The sequence below is a fragment of the Equus przewalskii genome, chromosome 22 (genome assembly GCF_037783145.1).
Source record: "Equus przewalskii isolate Varuska chromosome 22, EquPr2, whole genome shotgun sequence".
NCBI lineage: Eukaryota > Metazoa > Chordata > Mammalia > Perissodactyla > Equidae > Equus > Equus przewalskii.
In genome coordinates, this window is record NC_091852.1 from 5,886,186 (window position 1) to 5,907,104 (window position 20,919).

The 20,919-nt window shown below is 39.6% G+C and overlaps 1 protein-coding gene and 1 long non-coding RNA gene across 17 annotated transcripts in view; one reads left to right on the forward strand and one right to left on the reverse strand.

Annotated features, from left to right (window-relative positions):
- GKAP1 (G kinase anchoring protein 1) overlaps nt 1–16,080 on the reverse strand; it is an 88,954-nt gene extending 72,874 nt beyond the window's left edge. For 6 of the 11 annotated variants that reach the window (XM_070590842.1, XM_070590840.1, XM_070590836.1 and 3 more), the window contains exons 1-4: nt 15,622–16,080; nt 15,146–15,172; nt 7,663–7,915; nt 5,103–5,246 (exon numbers count right to left, since the gene is read on the reverse strand). In XM_070590842.1, the coding sequence (XP_070446943.1) occupies nt 5,103–5,246; nt 7,663–7,872 (354 nt within the window). In that variant the 5' untranslated portion in view covers nt 7,873–7,915; nt 15,146–15,172; nt 15,622–16,080. The remainder of the gene's footprint in view (nt 1–5,102; nt 5,247–7,662; nt 7,916–15,145; nt 15,173–15,621) is intronic. The other 5 variants (XM_070590843.1, XM_070590841.1, XM_070590834.1 and 2 more) reach the window with 2 other exon arrangements.
- The window catches only part of LOC139078777 (uncharacterized), a 48,652-nt gene continuing 42,794 nt past the window's right edge, over nt 15,062–20,919 (forward strand). For 2 of the 6 annotated variants that reach the window (XR_011531885.1, XR_011531883.1), the window contains exons 1-2: nt 15,755–15,858; nt 18,462–18,573. This is a non-coding gene — a long non-coding RNA (uncharacterized lncRNA). Of the gene's footprint in view, nt 15,199–15,754; nt 15,859–16,057; nt 18,041–18,461; nt 18,574–20,919 lie in introns of those variants that run through there. The other 4 variants (XR_011531884.1, XR_011531890.1, XR_011531887.1 and 1 more) reach the window with 3 other exon arrangements.

Sequence of the window (20,919 nt, forward strand, 5' to 3'; positions counted from 1 at the left end):
TAGGGAAACCAGGTGCAAGTCAAACTATTGCCAAGGGACTTATTATACCAGCCATACAGTTTATGACAAATATCATGCTCACAAGCAAACAAAAAAGAGAGCAAGCTACTGGTAAATACTTTTATCTGATGGATTGAAGGATACAGTGTGGTATAGTACACATCCTAGAAGATATTTTACTTTAGAGTTGCACAAAACCAGTGATGAATGGAGTCTGAATCAATAAGAAGAAATACACAATAGAATTTGATCTGTTTATCACTGACAGCCCATGAGAAGAGACTTTTCTATTCAGTTAATTATTTTTGAGCCATGATGCAGCCTGAAAAAAGGGTACACCAGAATCAATAATGACAATGTGTCATGAATACAAGAGGTTGTTCATGGACAACATCTACACAGAGATTTATTCCCAGGCAACAGGTGTTGGTGAACAATATGTCTCTTTATCTTGATTCAATATTAAAAGAAATAGTAAAAATTATGGTACAATTAAATCAAAGCCATGGCCTAGTCATCTTTTTTTAAATAGCTTTACTGAGATATAATTCATATATTTCATATATCACATCTCACAACAAAATTCACCCATTTCAAGTGTAAAATATATATCTTCTTTTGATGTATACCTCTCTGCAAAGAAATAGGGAATATAAGATAAGACTATCTTTCCACACTGAAGTATGCTGGGATAGATAAAAGTTTACGAAATGGAAAATGATATAAAAACATTTCTTTTCTTCTAAAATAGGAAATATTTTAAATATACAAGAAATAAATGCCATATATTCACTGCCCACCTGTAAAAGATTCAACATTTCCCTATATTTCCTCTATTTTTAGAACTAAATAAGACATTACACATGACACTGAAGTCCCATTCTAATCTTTTTTTCCTTTCTCCCTCCCACAGCAACCACTATTCTGAAGCTGGAAGTTGGAGTGTGTCATCCCATGCTTGTTTTGTACTTTTACTACATACATGTATCTCATTGTGTGAATCTGCATTTTCCTACTACTAGAGAGTTTGAACATCTTTTCAGATATTTATTGACCATTAAAGCTTCTCTTCTGTCCACTGTTATCATTAGAGTTGTCTCTTGTTAGAGTCTTTAATATATTCTGGATATAAATCGGTTGTTGATCATACGTGTTGCAAATATCTCGTCCCTATCCATGGTTTGTCTTTACCTTGGTTTATGGTGTCTTCAGTCATTCAGAAGTCTCAAAGACATCTGAAAGACCTCAGACATGAAAGTCAAGCCTTGGTTAGGCAGGGTCTTATCCCATATTATAGAAATTTGCTCCAAGGTCACAAAGCTCTGTCCAATGAATGGACAACTGGCTCTAAAATCCTCAAGAAAGCTCTTTGTTACAGGGCCAATCATCTGTAGGGTGCTCAAAACTGTCTGAGAATCTGAGAATTAGTACATAGTTGTCAACACATAGTCTAATTTATGCCAGTATTTTAAAACATTTAAGACACTAATATGCAATAAAGATCATTTCTACAATTTCCAGAAGCTTTGGTAGAATACCTCAGCAAAATATACAATATCTTGAAAAGGCTGAATCTATCCTTTCAGGGTTAATGTATCACAATTTTTAATGTTAGAGAAAAGACTAGAATTAAGATCAAAATGTAGGCGCTGGCCCAGTGGCACAGCAGTTAAGTGCGCACGTTCCGCTTCGGGCAGCCCTGGGTTCGCCAGTTCGGATCCTGGGTGCAGACAAGGCACCGCTTGGCAAGCCATGCTGTGGTAGGCATCCCACATATAAAGTAGAGGAAGATGGGCACGGATGTTAGCTCAGGGCCAATCTTCCTCAGCAAAAAGAGGAGGATTGGCAGCAGATGTTAGCTCACGGCTGATCTTCCTCAAAAAAAAAAAAAAGATCAAAATGTAGTTTAGTTTGTCCCATTTGGTCTTTGTCTTTTAATGAGTAATTCCAACTATTTATATTTACTTATATAACAAAGTATTTGTCTGTTATCCTTTTTTATATTTCATTTCAAAGGCTTCCTTACAATTTCCTTTGCTTTATAACTTGCCAGACTATGTTTTCATTTTATTTTCTTCAAGTGATTTAAAACTTACAGAATGAAAGGAATTAGTTCTCTTTAAATTTAAAAAAACACACATTTGGAACTATTTTTTGTTATCACTGTGAAAAAATCTGAAACACCTACTGACTTCTCTGACCTGTTTCCTTCCTAATTTTTTAAATTCATAAATAGGGATTTCATTTTAGGCAAATTCTTCAAGTGAGTTATGTTCTCTTTAATAACCACATTTACAATCACTACTTAGAGTTAATTCTGTATTGAACTAGCTTCAATTCTCACCACCAGTGCTTTCCAATTATTGTGCTATTTAGATTTGCCTTTTAATTGGCAGTAGTACATCTCAGAAAAATTTGCAGAAAAGATAATGGTGGTATGCTTTCTCAGCCCTTCATGTCTGAGAATGTATTTCTTTAGCATTCACACAAATGACATCTTGGCTAGATATGGAATTGTTGGTCTTAACATTTCAATCCTGTCCTTTAAAGTAGCCAGCCTGATTTTTTCATCCTTAGGTAACCTGTTTTCTCTCATGCATCTATTTATACTATTATTTCCTTGCTTCTCATTCTTAAAATTAAAATCTTTTAAAAAGACTTTTTAAAAGTCTTCAAAACAAGTCTTTAAAAAAGGCTTCAGTTCTTTCAAGCTCAGATTCAAGTCTTTAGCTTACGAAAATTTCTATCAACATTATCTTTAATGACTGCCTCTGTTCTATCTGTTTCAGGGACACTAATTATGCCTCTATTGGATTTCACTTCTGTGCTCCAATCTATCATGTCCATTTTACTGGCAAAACTTATCTCACATTTTTCTTCACACAATTGACTCAATTTTCTTCAAGGTATACTCTGTTCTTTAGTCCTTCTAATGAAGTTTTTGATTCTGATAATATTTTATTTCCCCAATTTCTTATTTCTCCCATCTCCCTTTCGATTTCTCTTAACCACTTTTTCATCTCAGTATATTATCTCACTTTGTTAGATAATATTACTATCCTCTTGACTTTTACAAAATGTTCTGGCCCCTTGGTTTTTATTAAAGCAAAAAATAGGTCCTGTCTAAAATCAACTTCTGTTCCCTGTAGCAAATCTTTTTCAAAGTATGCTTTCACTTCGGACACTAAATACAGTGTTCTTTTCCTTTTATGTAGCAGAAACTTGTCTTCAGTTGACATGAGATCAACTAAGATCCATGTTTGCTCATAAGTAGGCGGAGTGGATGATTCTTTACTGGATGGTTGCTGTATAATGCTAGCTCTCAGATTTCATGCTGAGGCCTAGCTGATGTAAATTTACATTATCACTTTGGTGATTTAGGAGTAGGGAACTTTATCTTAGCATAATTTATCTTTTGTGTTTAAAATAAGCAGCTACATAACAGGCAAGATTTCTATATCCAGCTTTTTGACTGGCTCCGACTTCAATACATGGAGTTTCTCATAGTGTTGTTTCCCTACTATGTGAGGAAGAACACTCACCACACTGTATGCTTTCTGCCTAGTATAGTTACGGCCTGGTCCCTACTTTGAAAATCTATTATTCCATACCGTAAAATAGATTCCAGGTGGTATACTATCCATCTGTTCCAAGGTTTGCCCTTATCTCCTCTTCACTCGTCAGTGTAATTATCCCAGGATCTACTCTACTAGCCACGACCTTAACTATTTTCCTATAAAAGAGACTTCCAAATAAGGTACCAGGTTTTCCTAAGTGACCTGTCAACAGGATATCCAGCAGAAAGTTCATGAGCCTTAGATGACATTCTTATATAGGGTCAGGGCCAAGTCAACTATTTCCTTTTCATAATTACCTGGTCATTTTGGCAGCAATCACGGGGGCCAGAAGAAGGGCAATCAAATATCTGTGCTCAAGTTCCCATATTACACAGAATTCATTTTGGTGCGAATTTGAGTAGTTTTCCTTCATTAATTTTCCAGTGCCCCTTGGGCCACCAGGAGAAATTCTCTCTGGTGAAGACACTGGTAAATTCTATTACTGTCTAAACTAACAGATCATTACATTTATACTAGTAAACCGGAAGAATGTGTCATAATGAATGCTGTAGGAGGAAAAGAAAAATCAAATAACTCCCCCCCAGAATAATACAAGATGATTTATCCAGTATATCAGTGCCTGGAAATATCTTTTGAACAGCATTTGTGCACAGCTCTAGTGTCATAACTGACAATCATGATGAGACCGAGGCACTACAAAATCCCAAAGAAAATGTTATAATTAACATAGTTTATGTTAAGAGCATAGTTTAGTATTATCTAGTTCTCCTAAAACTGGTTACCCAAACATGACAGCTATAACCACTCCATTAAGGCAAACATCTGCTAGAACAATACCTATTCCCAATAGATCAAATGACAGCTTACTAGATAAGCAAATAAATAACTATTCATTTCCCATACATTCAGCATCTCCTAGAGTACATTCCAGTCTTTGTGTTACTTTCCTGGAGAGCACACACACACACACACACAAGAAGAAAATGACTCATCTTAATAAATTACCTATTTAATTTGGTTATTTAATGTTTATTTATAGGGGCACGGAAGAACAAACTATCATGTAAATAGGTTAAAGAAACAAACAAATGTCATAAACTATTTTACATCAAAGTTGAAAAGGCAGTTTCCCCTCAAAGTCTTTCTTTTTTAAACAAAACTGTCACTGGGTATTTTTAACAAGAGATCTCCGGCCCTAAAAATGTGATTTTCTTAATTGAAATAATTTAATCCTGTTGTTCTACCTTACTTATCTCTCCTTCATTTGTAAAAAGGCAGACAAATTAAAAACTCACAAAATAACTTCTTTGAATTGCCAAAACTAACAAAAATAATAAATGTCTCAATCTGCTTTTCTAGTAGGAAAAAAAAAGACCTCTTGTTAAAACCAGCAAATACATGTGAATTAATCCAACCACGATGCTCCTTAGAAGAGTGGTGTCCTGGATTCAGATGTACTGCCATCTTAAAAATGCATAAATTCATTGGAAAAAAAGCAAAATAATGTGATTTACTTAGATGTACCTGCTCATCTCTTTGTCTCCACTCTTGCCAGTTTTCTTCTCGTGAATCCTTCTGTACTGGGTTTGGTAATGAAAGCTCATGTTGAGCATTACAAATGGCATGGGAGGATTTCTGAGGAATTTTCTTAAAAGCAAGATTCCTGAGCTATGAAATAAACAAAAAATATATTAAATTCAGTTTACCAATCCTGGGATACTAATGATTTTTTGGGAAGAAATCAATAATATTTTTATACTTCTAAATACTACTCCAAATATTCATTATGCTAACTCACAAAGCCACTATTTGTGTTTTTTGTAATTTTTGTAAAATATTAATTTTACCAGCATTTGACATAATGTTGTTGGATTTCTAGTTGGTGGATTTCTGGATGAAATGATTAAAAAGTGAAAATGGATTATACTCTATTATCCCACCATTTTAATGATTCTGCTTTACTAAAGGGAAGCAGTTTATAGGAATAAAAAAACAGGATAACAAGAAGTGTGCTTTTAAAATGCAAACCAATAGGGTTCAAAAAGATTAAAGTTTAACAGCTTACAAATTTAAAAGTTTAAATAGCAAGAGAAGATAGCTTAAGCAACCCTAGCAACTACTTTGCTAGTCCTGAAAAATACAGGGCCTAGTCCACAAAGTAATATAATGAACTAAAACTGTACTGGCCAAGCCACTCCCAACAAATCTGAGACTCTGTAGTCGAAACAAAGGAGAAAAATATTGAGAGGCTGTAATGGATTGAATTGCATTCCCCCAAAAGATATGTTGTAGGCCTACAACCTTTGATGTCTGTGAATGTGACCTTCTTTGGAAATAAGGTCTTTGCAGATGTAGTCAAGTTAAGATAAGGTCATACTGAATTACGGTGGACCCTAATCCAATATGACTGGTATCCTTATAAGAAGAGCTGAAGACAAAGATACACAAAGAGAACGCATATAACAACAGACACAAAGATTGGAGTGATGCAGCCACAAGCCAAGGAATGCCAAGGACTGATGGCCACACAAGTATGAAGCAGCAAGGAAGGATTCTACTGGGAGTCTCAGAGAGAGCATGGCCCTTGCTGACACCTTGGTTTGGACTTCGAGCCTCTACAACTGTTAGAGAATAAATTTCTGTTGTATAAGCTACCTAGTTTGTGATACTTTGTTACGGTAGCCCTTGGAAACTAATAAAGAGGCTTTAAGTCACGGATCAACAATTTTAATTGATAATCAATAGATTGTTCTGTAAAAGGGAGTGATGGGATACAAACACCACTTTAAGTAGCTGGTTTCTGCTGTGGATGAACACAGAGGAGGAGAGAAAGCACTAGCAGGCAGACTGTTGCTCTACTTTACAGAAAGTAAAGACCAATAGAACTATAGCTATGGAAGCAGAAAGGGAAGAAGATCCTCAGGCTCGTTCTCAGTTACATGTTTTCTTATTGTCTAATGGTAACTCCACTATTACGTTATTTTCTGTTCCCCAACATCATCTTTAATTCCAAAAAGAAAACTGTGGGCAATCAAAAGTTCTGAAAGATTGGACTTCTGAAAGGTTACATGGTGGGGAAAATGTCTTTTCTTTTAAAATTACTCTGTGTAGCAGCATTTTAAAGAGATATTTTGAAAGCAATGGTGATAGAAACATAACAAATAAATAACTTAAAAGGGCTTTTTCTAAGTCTTAAGAAATAAAATGAATATAAGCAGAAAAAAGCACTTTTACTACTTCTCTCATTAAACCATACTGAGAAAGATCCTTATATACCTGACTGATTCTTCTATTAAAAGACAAACACAGGCTAGAGTTGTTTTTCAGCATTTCTTTGAAAAACAAACGGACACATCAAGCGTTGGTCATGTAATTCATGCTAAGAATGTCCAGGGGAGAAGCGCCTGCCACACACTTATTACCCTTAAGAAAGAGATGACCAGCAAAATGCATAAAAATGTATGTTCAAGGCTAAACATAGGATCACTGTCTATAACAGTAAAAAAAAAAAATAGGGAAACAAGCTAAATGTTTATCACAAGGGTTCAATTAAGTAAAGTATGATACAGCCATACAATTAAATAACGTGGAGTCATTTAAAATAATGTAGATCTTTATTTATTCATATGGAAAACTGCTCATGGCTAATTTTTTTTAAAAGCCAATTATAAAAGTCTATTATATAATATCATTTTTAAGTAAAATATGAATATATAGATATATGTGTATATACATATCTATATTCATACAACCTTATATGCATGTACAGAAAACACATACCAAAATATTAACTGGTTATATCTCCAGTCATATTTACAAATGACCTTTGTTTCCTTTTAAGACATCCTTGTTTTTCAGAAACTTTTGGGAACGAGCATGTAAGCTTCCATAGACAGAAAAAAATAAAGGCATTTAAAAAATGTTCATGACATTTGACTTTAAATACACACAAATTTACATCCATTCATTCAAATCATATTCACCAAGTACCTATGGCCCAGGTACTATGGACACATGGATCAACAATGTCCTCATGATGCTTATAGCCTACTGGGAAAGCAGACACAATATTTATAATTGTTACCTCATTTGCTTCACTCTGTTGCTGTTCCTTCTTTTTTCTTCTTTTCTCTCTCTTTTTCTCATTTGTAGTTGACTTGCTTGTTTGAGACTTTCCAGTATTCCGACCTTTGCCTTTTCCAGGCTCAGAATCAGAACCACTGCCACTATCCACTTGTAACAGGGCAAAACGGGAAGCAGTAGTAGGAACAGAATTAAGTACTGCTGAGGCCATTGTAATGATTTTTCTCTTAAAATACTTCTGTCAAGAATAATTCCTGTGGGGACGGAGAAGAGGAGGCAGATGAGTAACATGCTCAGTAGAATTTGTTCTAGATTCTTGAACAACAATTATGTGTGTGTATATACACATACACATACATTTCTCCTCACACTGAATTTAGTAAAATTTGAATTCATACTCACAGTCCTATTGGCAACAACATAATTTTTTAACTTAAGCAAACAACACACAATTGTATAATATAAAATAGAAAAATGATATATTGAGATTTCATGGAGAACTATTGCAAGACTACCACCAATATATTATGTTCATTTTTCCATTTATGGTTTTCAAAACTTCCTCATTTTCCTCTCTCTTTTAAATGTACTGCCGTAATATATACATATTTATGGAAAACATCCTAAATCAACATGGTTTACAATAGAAAAGTAGGAATATCATTTTTCACTGCACACTGAGATCCTAAGACCAACTGCACGTTTATCCCCAACTTACAAGACAGGGAAAAAAGGAGTAGAAAAAGGAGAACACTCTTATAGTATACAAAATGCTGCCTTAAGTTTGATTGTACAGACTGCTACTAAGTTCCAGAAGTGACGGCAAAATAGAGAACTTAAATTACCTCAACCAAAGGAAACTTTTCAAAATCACCTTCCATATTATCTTTAGTTCACTCGTCTCAGTGCATGCTTCTTCTTTCAGCTTTTTAAGTACCTTTTAGGGGCCGGCCCCATGGCCGAACGGTTAAGTTCGCGGGCTCCACTGTGGCGGCCCAGGGTTTCGCCGGTTCGGATCCTGGGCGTGGACATGGCACTGCTCGTCAGGCCACATTGAGGCAGCGGCCTACATGCCACAACTAGAAGGACCCATAACTAAAATATACAACTATGTACCGGGGGCTTTGGGGAGAAAAAGGAAAAATAAAATCTTTAAAAAAAAAAAAAAAAGAACCTTTTAGACTTAGACAGGATATTAAAGGTTCTCTAGTAATATCTAACCCAAATCATTCAGTTTTAAAGATGAGGCAACTGGTGCTTAGACTGGTTAAGTGACTTGCCTAACATCACTCTCCAAGTGGCAAAATCAGGACCTAAATAAACCTAGATTTGCTGAGCCTTACTCTGCAAGTTCAAAGTAAGAAGCCTTGTAACTACTAGAAGACTAAGCACTCTTTCAATTCAAAAAGAAACAGATTTTAATAGACTGTGAAACTCAGAAATTTGTTTATTTTTATTTTGAAATGTATCAGGTACAAAACAACTGAAGAAAGGATTAAGTTAAAAACATAACTGTACATTCCAAGTATCCAGCACTAAGATTAACGGACCGTTAACTCGTCCCCTGCTTCTCCCCAGTAGCATCCCCCAAAGTCCCCTGCCCAGAGTCAACGATTAGCCTGATTTTGGGGTTACTTATTCCTTTGTTTTTCTTGTAGTTTTATCACGTCTGTCTTGAGTCACAGTGCTCATATCTGAACTAGCTACTGTCGTTTCCACAATACCCAACTGTTTACATAGGTCTACCCTATTCAGTGTGTGAGGAGACTATGCAAGAGTGAATACTAGGAGGTGAGGATCATTGTGGTCCATTTTGAAAGCTAACCACACAACATAGTTTGTATGTTTTCAGGAGAGAACAAAAATGAGAAGCATGTGTTCAATCTTCCATCTTAAGCTGAGAATCCAAAAAATTATTTGGACATCTTTCAATTTTTTTGTTAAACAATGAAGAAAAACCAAAATGAGAGCTGATATTTGTAGATGTATAGTAGTTATAAAGTCAAGGTATTTTTATTATACTACCATGTTAAGACCTATTGTTCCTATGCTCAGATATACGCAAATCAAGATAAAATACCATGACATACACAGACGACATCACCCTGAAAAATTATGAGATATTTTTAGGCTTAAATCTTTCCTGCAAGCATGAGCTTTTTAAGTTATTACAAGGGAGAAACTATTACACAATGAAAAAGAAATTCCAGACTCAAAACTATTATGAAAACATTAATTCTGCTTCAACTTCAACATGCCATGTTAAAAGCCTGTAAGTTTTAGTTGCTTTGAGCACTTTAGGTACAATAATTCTACACAGCTGTTCAGCAACCATTATTGTATTTAATTTTAACTGCTGGGACTATAAATTGCATGTGGTAGCTGTTCACAAATATTCACTGCCCCGTCCTGAAGGAGAATTATGTATCACTCTCCTGCTGAATGCAGGCATGACCACGTGACTTGCTTTGGCTAGTGAAACACAAGCTTTAAAAAGCTTTAAAAGCCAGAACATGGTTTATCACGTTCTCTTTTCCCTGTTTCTGTGATTATAGAAGCACACATTAAGATAGTCTCCATCAATCAGGTCTGATGGAGTCTGAAACTAACATGAACAAAGTCTCCTTACTAGCCTGCAACGGATATGTAGCTTGAGCAAGAAAGCAACTTTGCTGCTTTAAGCTGCCAAGATTTTCAGACTGTTATTGCAGTATAACCTAAGCTTATCATGACTGATATCTTATGCAGATAAATTTCTTTTCTATTCTAGGACTGATATCAAAGCTGTGAATTTCATATTTGGATTGTTCTGCATGAGTGAAATGTTCACAAATGTCTATGCTAAAACATATCTCCAAAGCTCATAGAATCTTTCTTTGTATAGCGCAAAGCTTCCTTACCATTGTATCCTCAGATAAAGTTTCCCTTAGTTCTTGGAGCAACCAAGAAAGCCCTGAAGAATTTAGAGACTCTGGGTCAGTCACAACCAGATGAAAGCAGCCTCATCTGGTGTTCCCCAGAGGACAAATCCTGTACATGCTGCTGTGCAGTTATTTGTCAGCTGTGACAAGGGAAGTCTCAAGCCCCTGGAAATATACTTCATCATATAGCTGCAGAATGCACTGCTGCCCATCACCGTAGGTAGGCCTGTGGAGCTGCTAAAAGAGTTTATGTTCTACGTGCCCAAAACACAAGGCACGCAGTAGGAGGAGCAGTGGCTGCTCCTGAAATCTCTATATTCCCCCATTTGCCAATGACCTGCCTTTTTAATGGCCTAAAAATCTAGCTGCAAGGTGACTGCTCAAACAACGCATATGCTTTCTGCAAATTAGAGCCTCATCATTAAAAATGAACTCTTTTCATTTTATCACAAGAAGTTTCATATTACGTTTTTGACAAGAAAAGCTTTTAGATTCTTTAAAAATAATTTCAACTGTTATAAATTATTGAACAGTTATACAACAAAAATGGTTGGTTTGTTTTTATTACCTACTCATCCAAACAAAATTTCAGTGGAGATTCAATTGAACAAAGCATCATTTAAAAGTCTGGATCAGGAACTGTATATTCTTACTTCATGGATAAACCTATTATTTAAAAATTTATGTTCATGGAAGCAAGCACAATTTTCTCATTAGAAACCCTGAAAAGATTCTGAAGTTTTATACAAATTCAACATTTAGTATCTTTCCTAATACTTTATATTTCATTTTGCCTGTCCTAATCATATACTGTAAAAAGAAAAAAAAGAGGTAACACATTTTTTTCCACCCAGCTTTACACAGACACTGTAGATCTCCTCCCAGTTTGGGGACAATGAGATGATGCCTCTGGTCCTTTATGCTAGTAATGCAGAAGAAAAATGACAGAGAGAAACTGTCAAAGACTATGTTGCCTGTTTTTAAGAGAACATTACCTTCATTAACAAATTTTTCAGAATTTGCACAAATCCAGGAATTCACATTAACTTTTTTTTTAAACCTTGAGGAGAAAAAGGGATAAATAGGTAGACCATGAAAACATCAGGCTTTTTAAATACACTATTTTAGGGCATGGCTAGGGTCAGTATTCCTTCAGTCTGTGTCCTAAACTGCATCTCTATCTACAGTCATATGTAAGAGACATTAGAATAAACAGATTCAAACAGAGCTCTTCTCCCTCTCCCTCCTATTTTCCCTTTCGCTCTCTCTCACGGTCTTTAAAATCTCAGACATTTATATATACACTTAAATGATATGAATATAATTAAGGTATACAATGCAAAAAATAAAGTTTAATAGACATCCACACTAACCTACTCACACTGGTCAGTCTAGGAACATGGTGGCTAGTGCTGAACATTAAACAGACATTTACATATTACTAAAATACTACACAAATTAGGTTTCTAGTCCAGAAATCTAATGATTATTTCATATGTTTCCTCACTTCCCTTTGAGTCTTTTTAAAAATAATTTAAAAGCTAATTTAAGTAGTTGAAGGAAGACAACAGAAAATTCACAAGATAACTTTTTTATGCTTTTGTGAGTGTGTGTGTGAGGAAGATTGGCCCTGAGCAATATCTGTTGCCCATCCTCCTCTTCTCTCACCCCCCAACCAAAGCCCCAGTACCGAGTTGTATATACCAGTTGCAGGTCTTTCTAGTTTTTCTATGTGGGATGCCGCCACAGCGTGGCTTGATGAGCGGTGTGGAGGTCCACACCCAGGATGTGAACCAGCAAACCCCGGGCTGCCAAAGCGGAGCGTGCAAACTTACCCACTCAGCCATAGGGCCAATTCCTCACAAGATAATTTAAAAACAAATGATTCAGGTCAAAATGCACAAGAAACAAATAAGTTCACAAATATAAACATGCAGGCAGCCTACCACATATAAGTGTAATATTTTATAATTTCTTAATGACTACCATTAGTAAAAACTATTAATTCCTCTATACTTGAGATCACAATGTCAAATTATAGTGAAGTCTCCATTTTAGATATACTGAATATGCCAATTATCTGACGTTAAACATTGTATGTTAGGGCTTTCTGTAACAGCTATCCTTCCTTAGATTTGTACTCCAACAAAACAACCTACTCAAAATTTCCGTAATGCATGTTTAGTTTTGTTTGTTCATATCTTTATGCTGCTCCCTTTGTCTAAAATGCCCTCTGTCTCTTCCACTTAAAACTTATATTCATCCCTCAAAATCCCGCCCAGGTGCTAGCATCTCTATGAAACTTTCTCTGACCCGATTCTCAAATTAATCCTTCCTTCCTCTGTTAGATTTCTGTACTTTATATTTACTTTTATTACTGAATGGATTCCATTAAAATTATCTGTTTACTGTTGTGCCTAACCCCATATAATCCCTATTTCAACATCCTGAAAGGCAAGGGCCTCTTCTTTCTATCCCTAACAAATACCACTGGACCTGGCATACAAAAGATAAATTTACCACATTTGTGCTTTTTTAAAAAATATTTACATTCCCCAAGTACACAGTTATCTATGCATTGAAAGATATGCTCTAAAGTAGAATGGACAGGGCCGGCCCGGTGGTGCAGCAGTTAAGTTCGCATGTTCCGCTTCTCGGCAGACCAGGGTTCGCCAGTTCGGATCCCGGGTGCAGACATGGCACCGCTTGGCATGCCATGCTGTGGTAGGCGTCCCACGTATAAAACAGAGAAAGATGGGCACAAATGTTAGCTCAGGGCTAGTCTTCCTCAGCAAAAAGAGGAAGATTGGCAGTAGTTAGCTCAGGGCTGATGTCCCTCAAAAAAAAAAAAAGTAGAATGGACAGCAAAAGAAAATGCAAAGTGCACTGTAGCTAATCCCCAATTCCCATAATGCAAACGTGAATTAACAATGATTATCAGCAGTTCAAAGTTGTTTCATTTTAAATGCCATTATACCAAGTGATCAGCACCACAACTAATTTTGTTTAGGAAACATTTGCTTAGAAAACATAATTGGTTTTAAAGTGTTGATTAAAAAGAATTAGGCTACATAAGGTGCTTAAGTAAACAACTGAATAGCCTAAATTGCAAGAGCAGAATTTCTAAATGGCTGGTACTCTTGGTCCTGTCTACCAAGCTTCTGAGGACCACAGCCTCTATTACCTCATCTCTCTGGACTACAGAGTCAAGAAAGACGGTAGCTGAAGCCATACCTCAGTCCTGGGAACCACAAGTAGGGCACTTCAAAACTGATATATGTATAAACTCCTCAGTCAAGAACAATCAAATATATCTCTTTTCATAAAATGAATGACAGTCATCTTCCATTAACACTATCAACCAGTTAGTCTCATCAACAAAGAAAGCAAAACTATGCAGGTGACAATTAGTGTGGCCTCCTTGAAATTTAACTTAGATGTATGTTCTGTTCCATTTTATGTTCTATTCTATTCTATGTTCTGTTCCTCAGATAACACAACTAAACAATATCTTTCACTTTGGCTTCTTATAAACTAAGATTCACAACCAAGAAGTGCCAAGTGCATACCAAAACTTTGCTCCCAACACACTTACTGCAAACGAACCACATCAACCTAATGGATATGCCTCAAATTCCATTGTCTCTTCATAGTTAAATACTGCCTCCCCTCTGCAATCTGCAGTGCCTAATTTCCAAGGGCTGAAAAATCTAAGTGAAACGTATAAGCAGGTGCTGAGTGAGAACCTAATGGATTGTTCCATGAATAAAGCACATTATTTTTGGCCCCCCTCAATGTTCTTTTGGTTTCCTTCTAGGTTCTTGCATTTAGTCCATCAAGCGAAGCCACTGTATTGGTATCTTACAGATACGTTTGTTAAAACCATTAATGACAATTAAGAATATCTCCCATTGATTAGAATTTGACTAATCTCAACTATAGTATTACGAACTTGTTGAGGAAAAAAAAATCCGTATATCCACAGATTAAACATTTTTAATATTTTAATTTGCCATAAAGTTCCACTAATATTCTTATAGCGGCAAGTCAAATTTATTAAACTTATGATTCCGGTTACAATCACAAGCACATTCACTACATACAGAAATAGGCAATACTGAATGGTTAGAAAAAGTTTCACAGGCTCTTCAGTTAAAAAAAGAAAGATATTCCATCAGCGCTCCTAATGAAAGCCGCAGCACCTACTCAGCTGTAAAACCTGGCTGAGGTAAGAACGAAAACGTAAGACACGCCGGAGATAAAGCGCAATTTACTAAGCCACTTTTGTCATTACTATCCAATATCCACTAAGCACCCGAAATGCTAGACATCTGACAAAAAGTCTGAAAGACTCCAAATAACAGCAAAAAGCAAACTTCAAAACTCTCCTCATTTACTTTTCCTGAGCCAGAGGGAGGAGGAGGAGCACTTTCTTCAAAGAGTAACTCACTATCCCCGGTCCGTGAGTGAGAGCCAAGTCTCACCCACAGGATCCTAGCCGATGCGCCAAAACTTAGTCGCACAAAGTACAGAGAGAAAGAAATCGGGCTGGGCGAGACCTACCTCGGGCAGAGAAGCGGCTTCGAAAACCTGGAAGGGAGGACACAGCGAGTCAGGTTGTCGCTCCAGAAATTTCCGAGCGCCCGACACCCCCGGAGGAAGCGCGATGCCCGCGGCGGGGAGGGGGCGGCGGCACCTGTCACTCGGCGGCCCCGCAACCACGGTGGCCCCGGGCCCCGGCCCCGGGCCCGCGGGGTCTGGGCGGCGTGGCCCCGGCCGGGGCGCCCGGGCCTGGGGCCGGCGCGGTCTCTCTCCGCCACCCCCGAGCCCTGCGCGGCGCGCCGGGGCCGCGGCCCTTTCCAAGGAACGGCCCTCCCGCGCCCTCTGCCCAGAGGCTCCGGCCAGCGAGGCCCGTCGCCTCAGGCCGAGTCCCCAACAGCCGAGCCCGAGGCGCACGGAGCAGCGCGGCCGAGCCGCCACGACCGCCTCGGGGGCGCCGAAGCGGACCCCGCCAGGCGGCCCGCCCTCCGCGTACTCACCGGGCCTTCCCGGCCGCCGGCTCGGCCCTCCTCTCCCGCCTCCCCCTGCCGCCGCCGCTCCCGCGGCTCCGGGGCGACCGCACTGGGCGTAGGGACGGGGGCTGGGTCAAGTGTCGAGAGGCGGGGACAGGCTCGCGCCGGGCGGGGGTCACGAGCGGGCGCCGAGCACTAACGGGCCCCGGGCGCCGCGGCCGGGCGGGCTGGTGGACCGCGGCGGGGAGCGCGGCCGAGGCTGCGGTGAGGGGCGGGGAGAGCGCGGCTGAGCCGAGGGCGGGAGGGAAGTCCCGGCGGAGGGGGCGGTGTGAGAGCCGCGGGGCGGGCCGGGGGCGGGGCCTGGCGTGCCGGCCGCCGCGCGCGGGGGTTTGTTTATTTTCTCGGTTGGTTGCGGCGCTGGCGCGTGGGTAGAGGTTCGCCGCTGACGTGAGCGCCCCGAGTTGGGGGAGAGGACCAGAACCACCTGCTGGAGAAGGGGAGCTACGGGGGCCGGGCAGGGTCCAAACGTCTCACGTAGGCGGCGGTGCCGCGGTCTTCGGGGTTCCCGGGAAGAGAAGGGCTCTTCCAGAGCCAGTGGGAGGAGGGAGGCCTCCCGGGAGAATAGGACTCCTGGCCATTCCCCCGCAGTTCAGCGGCTTCACGCGCATAGTGGAGAGCAGTTAGAGGGCCCTGGAGTGGAAAAGGACCGTGCGACCTGGTGGCCGGGTTCCCAGCCACTCGGGGCTCGGCCTCCTGTTAGTGAAGTAGGGATGGTCCTGCAAATCAAGATTTGAATAGCAAGACTACACATCACACCCTTCTCTAAGGAACAGAACGAACATCGCTCAGTTCTCTGTCGAGTTACAGGACACTTGGACCTTATCTCCCTTGATGCTCCATCAGGTAGTAGCATTCTCACTTTACAAGCCAGGTTAAGTGACTTACACAAAGCCTCACAGCTAATCAACGGCAGAGCCGGGACCCAGCTGTACTGATTTCAAATTTCTGTGCTGCTTACCACCGCGTCACATTGTCTCCCTAAGTCACTTTGATTCAACTAATATTAGAGACACACACCCCCATGGGTAAGATGCTGCAGGATTACAGAGGGGAGATGAAGATATCCTTGCCTACAGAGAGTGAGGAATAAAACAAAGATGAAACAGTTATAATAAAAGACAAACCATGATAGGTGCCACGTGAAAAATACAGAGTACTGCAGAAGATGAAAGAACTCAGCTCTGGGGGCCAGGAAGGAAGGAGCATGGAGGAACGAGGCATTTGGGACTGAGCTTGAAGGAGATGGGGATAGTTTTACAGCAAGAAGGAATAGCGTGAGAACGTATATGAGGATGAATCAGTGAGCGTCGTGTGCAGGAAAAAGCAAACGGTAAGATTCTAGGGCATGTTGAGAAATGGGAGCGACAAAGGAGAATGGGACCTGGGAGGCCAAGTGGAAGAAGGTGTATTTATTTCAGTACTTTGGGTTTCATAGTTTACAAGTTTGGGGGAAGAAAAGCAAGACTTTTTGATCCATCTGTGAATGGGTACAGAAATTAGAGGTGGGAAAATTGCCAGAGAGACCAGCAATAGGCCAGCTGAAAGATAATGATGAGTCTAAACTAAAGGTAGGGCAGGAGGAATTTAAATAAGCTTAGTTGAAAGATGGTGTGGAAGCAGAATCTACAGAATTTGGCAGTTTATTAACTGGTTTTACAGCAAGAGGGGATAGCATGAGACTATTTAAAAGTTAATATATGAAGGAGGAAGAGAAAAAGCAAAGATAGTGGAGGTTTTGAGGTGGTAGAAATTATAAAAGATGGAAAAGAAACAATAAGAGACAGGAGCAGGAACTGGTTTTTGAGAGATCCGTTTAGATTTGGGCATTTTTAAGGGTTTGAAATGTTGTCAAAACAGCCAGATAGAGGTGGACACTAGGAAGTTAGAGATAAGAGTTTTGAAGTATGGGAAAGAGAATTGAACTAGAAAATAGATGGGAAGTTATCAGCCTCGTAGTGATACCCCTGTGAGAGAAAAGAAGAAAACAAAGGGCAGAATCTTGGAGAATGTCTTCTTTAGAACCTTGCTGCTCAAAGTGTGGTCAATGAGCCAGCAGCACTGGCATCACCAGGGAGTTTGTTAGAAAGGTGGACTCTCAGCCCTCCCCACACGTGACCTGCTGAATGAGCATCTTCAATTTAACAAGACCCCCAAGTGGTTTGTGTCACATTAAAGTTTGAGAATCTCTGACCTACATGAGAAACGCCAACAAATAAAGAATGGATCTAAACTAGATGAGAGAAGCCAGCAAAGAGGGAGGAGAAGAACCAGGGTAATGCAGAATCACCAAAGCAAGGTAAATTGGAGTTTCACAAAGGCAGGGGCAGAAGGAATGATGACGAACAATATCCAAAACCACAGAGGATGAAAAGCGCAAGGGAACAAGGTATGCTTGAATTTTGTGATAAGGTGGTGTGGTCATTATGACCATGTTGTTCTAATTGAAAGCTTGGAAACTGCCCTTTTGTGATCAGGAGCAGCCTAGAAATCTAATCCCCCCAGTTCCCATGTAAATGGGATATACTGAAGTAGGCTTGTGGATTTGATAGTGGGACAAAGTGGAAGTTCTTTTCTAGTTCCTTCTATTTTCTTACTGAAATAAGAAGCAAGATCATTTTGGCAGACTGCTAATTGTCCATCACAATTTATTCTCCCCTTCTTCCTGGGCACAGAGACTATTTTTCTCAGCCTCTCTTTCAGGGAGGTATGGTCAAGTACTAAGTTATTGCTAATGGAATGTGAGCAGAAATGCTGTCTGGCACTGCCAAGCCAGTGTGCCTCCTTCATGCGTTTTTCCCTTCTGCCAGCTGGATTATGCAGATAACCACAGCCCCTGAAGTTGACAGAGCCGCAAGAAAGAAGATGCCTGGATGAAGGAGAGCTGTCCACTGACCTGGAACACCCACTCTGGATTATTATGTGAGCAAGATATAAATTTCTAGTGAGTTGGAACCATAACATTTAGGGGTCTATTTGTTTAGCCTACTCTAGCTAATGTAGTCATTAACTGAAAGTAATGAGGGCGGAGTTTTGGAAGGAGGAGGAGAGAGGAAGAAAGGTGGAATAGTAGTCTGTAAGTGTGGGAGCAGGAATTGACTAGGGAAACATAGTAAGGTTTCCAGGCTACTAGGAAGGGCCCACCTGAGGAAGTGGTCATGAATTTATAGTGAGACTAGTCAATATGGTTGTGCGTTTTTCTCCAGCCATATACAGTTGCTCATGTGCAAGCACTGAGTAGGCTGTTGGGATTAACCAGGACTGAGATTTGGTCAAGCAAGTATGGTGGGGAGAGGTGGGCAAAGTAGTTGAGAGTAGAAACAAAGAAGACATATAATTTCAGTCACGGTGAGAAGTAAGGCTACAAGACAGGTGGAGAGTGGTGAAAAGTCGGTAGGGTAAATAGGCTGGTGTTTCTGATCAGGCTGAAGAATTGTTGGAGTTTAGGCACTGTAGAGAATGACCTGAAAAGATAAGAGATGGGTTGGAGAGTAGGAAGCTTGAAATTAAAATTAGAAGCGAGGCTCTCATTGTCAGTAATGTCAAGGTGTAGGGAATGATCATGAGAGTGGGGAGCTGAGACAGCAGAAGGCACAAGATTGTTTGAAGACAGGTGGTCAAGGAATTGAGAGGCAGCAAGGCTTTGAGAGGCATATATATATATATATTGTATATATAGCATAATAAAATCTTTATATTTATCTCACAAAGAATTTTCACAGAAGTGATAGTAGTGTGGGAGTAGTGAGTAGCCTTAGAAAGAGTGATCATGAAACTTGTCCTAAAATCTTCGAAGTACGAGGGGTTGATTTCTCTGAATTAGAGTGTTCAAGGCCATCAGTGATTTAATATGTTAAACTCTTGCAGATATCATCTTTCATGTAAACAGGTGCTTTAAAGTTTTATGTTACTAATGTGAGATTTCTAATTGCTTCTTTTTGACCTCTCAGATTACAGGTGGTAACTGCTGTCTTTAAGAGGAAATGCCCATCTGTCTGTATTATAAAACAAACACACGCCAGGCTTCCCAGCTTAAGTGACTATGCTTTCAAATTTGTCAGACTACTCTCTTCCACCTCCTACATGTATCCTCAAAGAGATACATCAAAAGTGATGCTGGCTTTGCCACTTCAGATAATGTACTGTAAATGTTCAAAATCTACATGAAAAACCTCCAATATAACTGAAGTTAATAATAAATAGGGATTGACTAGAGACCTGATAAATTGAAAATAAGATGAACCTGTAGCTTAGAAAATGATGTACCATGTTATATAGCACAGGGGCTCTGGAAGCAGACTGCTAGGAGTTGAATCACAGCACTCATCTCATGGGGTTATTGTGAGGATAAATATGTAATATATATAATACGTATAAGCATTTAAAAGACTGCTTAGCACATATAAGCACTCAATGAAAGGCATAGTTATCCTATTATTGTACTTATGTCTAATTCTTTTTTTTTTTTTGAGGAAGATTAGCCCTGAGCTAACAGCTGCCAATCCTCCTCTTTTTGCTGAGGAAGACTGGCCCTGAGCTAACATCCATGCCCATCTTCCTCTACTTTATATGTGGGACTCCCACCACAATGTGACGTGCCAAGCGGTGCCATGTCCGCGCCCGGGATCTGAACTGGCGAACCCCAGGCCGCTGAAGTGGAATGAGCACACTTAACTGCTGCGCTACCAGGCCGGCTCCACTTATATCTAATTCTTATGGAATTGCCTATAAGTATACTTGGACTTTTCCTACTTAGAAAATATGTTAATTACATCTACGCATGTTAAGACCTAATGGTAAGGAGACTTCTGACTAAACATGGTGCATTGAACACGTTTTTCTCCACTCATTCCAGATACCTCATTAAAATTACAGTGAAGGAATAAATAAGATATAAACCCATAAAAACAAAGCAAACAAGAAAAGAGATCTCTGCTGAAGAAGGGTGTCAGCAAAACTTCGGAACATGGAAAACAGATGGATGAGTGATAACTGACTCACCAAAACTGGGAAGGTTAATACCTAAGCTTTGTGGAGGGGTGGAGCCAGCCGGAGTGAACCTGTTCACCTCACAGACCCTGGAAGGGCTCTGAAACTATAGCTGCCGTACCTCTGAAAGCAGAGGTAGAGTGGGACTGAAAACCGGAACTCATTACGAAAGTTTTATGAAGGACAGTGGGATCCTTCCTTCCTCCTAATCCCAACCCCATCCCATGTTGCCTTAACTCAGCAGAAGATAGGAGGTTTACTTTCTGGAGAGGTTGACTC